At 38.8% G+C, this 1823-nt stretch overlaps 1 protein-coding gene across 1 annotated transcript; it reads right to left on the minus strand.

Moving 5' to 3' along the window:
- Window positions 1–626: 626 nt before the first annotated feature.
- On the minus strand, window positions 627–1470 carry LOC145064370 (uncharacterized). The gene is made up of 3 exons (XM_079011834.1): window positions 1294–1470; window positions 1145–1173; window positions 627–1002 (listed from the first exon to the last, which is right to left on the minus strand). The coding sequence occupies exons 1-3, from the start codon at window positions 1468–1470 to the stop codon at window positions 627–629; spliced, it is 582 nt and encodes a 193-aa protein (XP_078867960.1).
- Window positions 1471–1823: the final 353 nt, after the last annotated feature.

A 1823-nucleotide genomic window follows, 5' to 3' on the forward strand; every position in this document is an offset into this window, starting at 1 on the left:
ACCCTCATTCCCTCTAAAACCTTCAATACCGAAAGAGGAGTAAGAAAATGGACATCAAGTAGCTCCCTAACGATCCCAACACAGACTTCACCAACGTAAGTCGACCTCCAAATGAAAGACAATTAGCCTTCCATTTTGAAAGCTTAGAACGAAACCTATCTATCACAGAAACTTAAGAAGATGTCTGTGTCATAGCCTGACCCACCGGGATACCAAGATGGGAAAACAGGAGAGTTGAAGTTGCACAACTAATCCAATCTGCCACAACAAGAACTTGGGAAAGAAGAATTCCCCCAACAATCAATTTACTTTTAGATAAATTGATTTTTAGCCCTGGAGCCAAATAAAAACACCTGAGAATACGAATTATACAATTCGCATTTTCAGGATCCCAAGAAGAGACCAACATAACATCATCAACATAAAGGAGATGAGAAATCTTAATTCTTGAAATAGAAATCCCCCTGAAAGCATTACCCATTCAAGCCCTCATCAAATAACATGTAAACCCTCTATAGACAAAATAAAAAGAAAAGGGGACAACGGATCACCCTGTCTCAACCCACGATGAATTTGGAATTCATCTGTACAGGAACCGTTAACCAACACTGAAGCCCTAGCAGTGGTCAATAACTCCTTAATCCACCGGCACCACATAGAACCAAATCCCATAATCGATATGATTTCCAATAAGTAATCCGATGATAAAGAATCATACACTTTCTCGAATCCACCTTAAGCAGCTTCATAGGATTTCCAGAAGCCTTACTCCAAGCAACCATTTCACTCAGGACAAATGGACCATCCAACATCTGTCTGCCTTTAATAATGCTAGATTGCTCAAATTTGACAACACTATGAATAACCTCCACAAGACGATTAGCTAAGATTTTACCAATATTTTTTTTATTGGCAACCAATATGACTAATGGGTCTATAATCTTTTGGAGTCCTCGGGTCTCTGATTTTTGGGATGATAGTGAAAAAAGAGGCATTACACCCCTTTGGAATAGAAAAATGATGGAAAAAAATGATTAACAAGCGCCTCAACATCTGTCGCAACAAGATCCCAATATCTCTTCAAAAACCCAAAAGTAAAACCATCAGGTTCTACGACCTTAGTAGAACCACAATCCCAAACTACCTTTTTTTCTCCTCAGAAGTAAAAGGAGACTGCAAAAAATCAACTTGCAATGGGGTTAATGTACTACAAAGAGTAGGATCTATCGCAGGTCTCCAAAAAGTACACTCCTGAAAAAGAGACTAAAAATAGTCATGGAACCCCTCTTTAACCCGGATCGGGTTATCCACCCACACTCCATCAATCATGAGATCACAAATAACAAATTGTCTCTTTTTACGGTTAAGAACCCCATGGAAAAATCTAGAGTTCTCATCCCCTTCAATGCCCCACTGAATTTTAGCCTTCTGAGCAAGATCAATATGAAGTAAGTGATCAAGATCTGACATCTCCTTCAATAAGGATACTCTCTACTCTCTCAAAACAGTAGATCTTTCATCCTCCATGAGACTACTATTAATAGTCTCAAGTAAATCTTGCATATTCTTCCTTTTAATACCCACCATGTCCTGGTGATTAGAATTCCACACCCTAAGTTTAGATTTAAGAAGCTGAAGTTTTTTCTTAAAAATGACCCAAGGGTTAATTAACTCTGTCCCCAACATCGAGGTAGACCAAGCCTCCCGTACAACATTATCAAACCTGTCCATATCAAACCACGAATGGAATAAACATAAGGTGTCGGACCATAATGAAACCGGTGCTCCAGCAGAAGAATAGTATAGTGATCAGGAATATTCTT

Source organism: Lactuca serriola, chromosome 7, assembly GCF_051521515.1.
Source record: "Lactuca serriola cultivar US96UC23 chromosome 7, Lser_US96UC23_V15, whole genome shotgun sequence".
Lineage (NCBI taxonomy): Eukaryota > Viridiplantae > Streptophyta > Magnoliopsida > Asterales > Asteraceae > Lactuca > Lactuca serriola.

Excerpts from the sequence above, each read along its gene's own strand:
- LOC145064370 (XM_079011834.1), bottom strand. The coding sequence starts at position 1,470 with ATGTCAGATCTTGATCACTTACTTCATATTGATCTTGCTCAGAAGGCT. Across the intron at positions 1,174-1,293 it reads GGGTGGATAACCCGATCCGG|TCTCCTTTTACTTCTGAGGA; the intron begins GTTAAAGAGGGG and ends GATTTTTTGCAG. Across the intron at positions 1,003-1,144 it reads ACTTCTGAGGAGAAAAAAAG|GGGTGTAATGCCTCTTTTTT; the intron begins GTAGTTTGGGAT and ends TCTATTCCAAAG.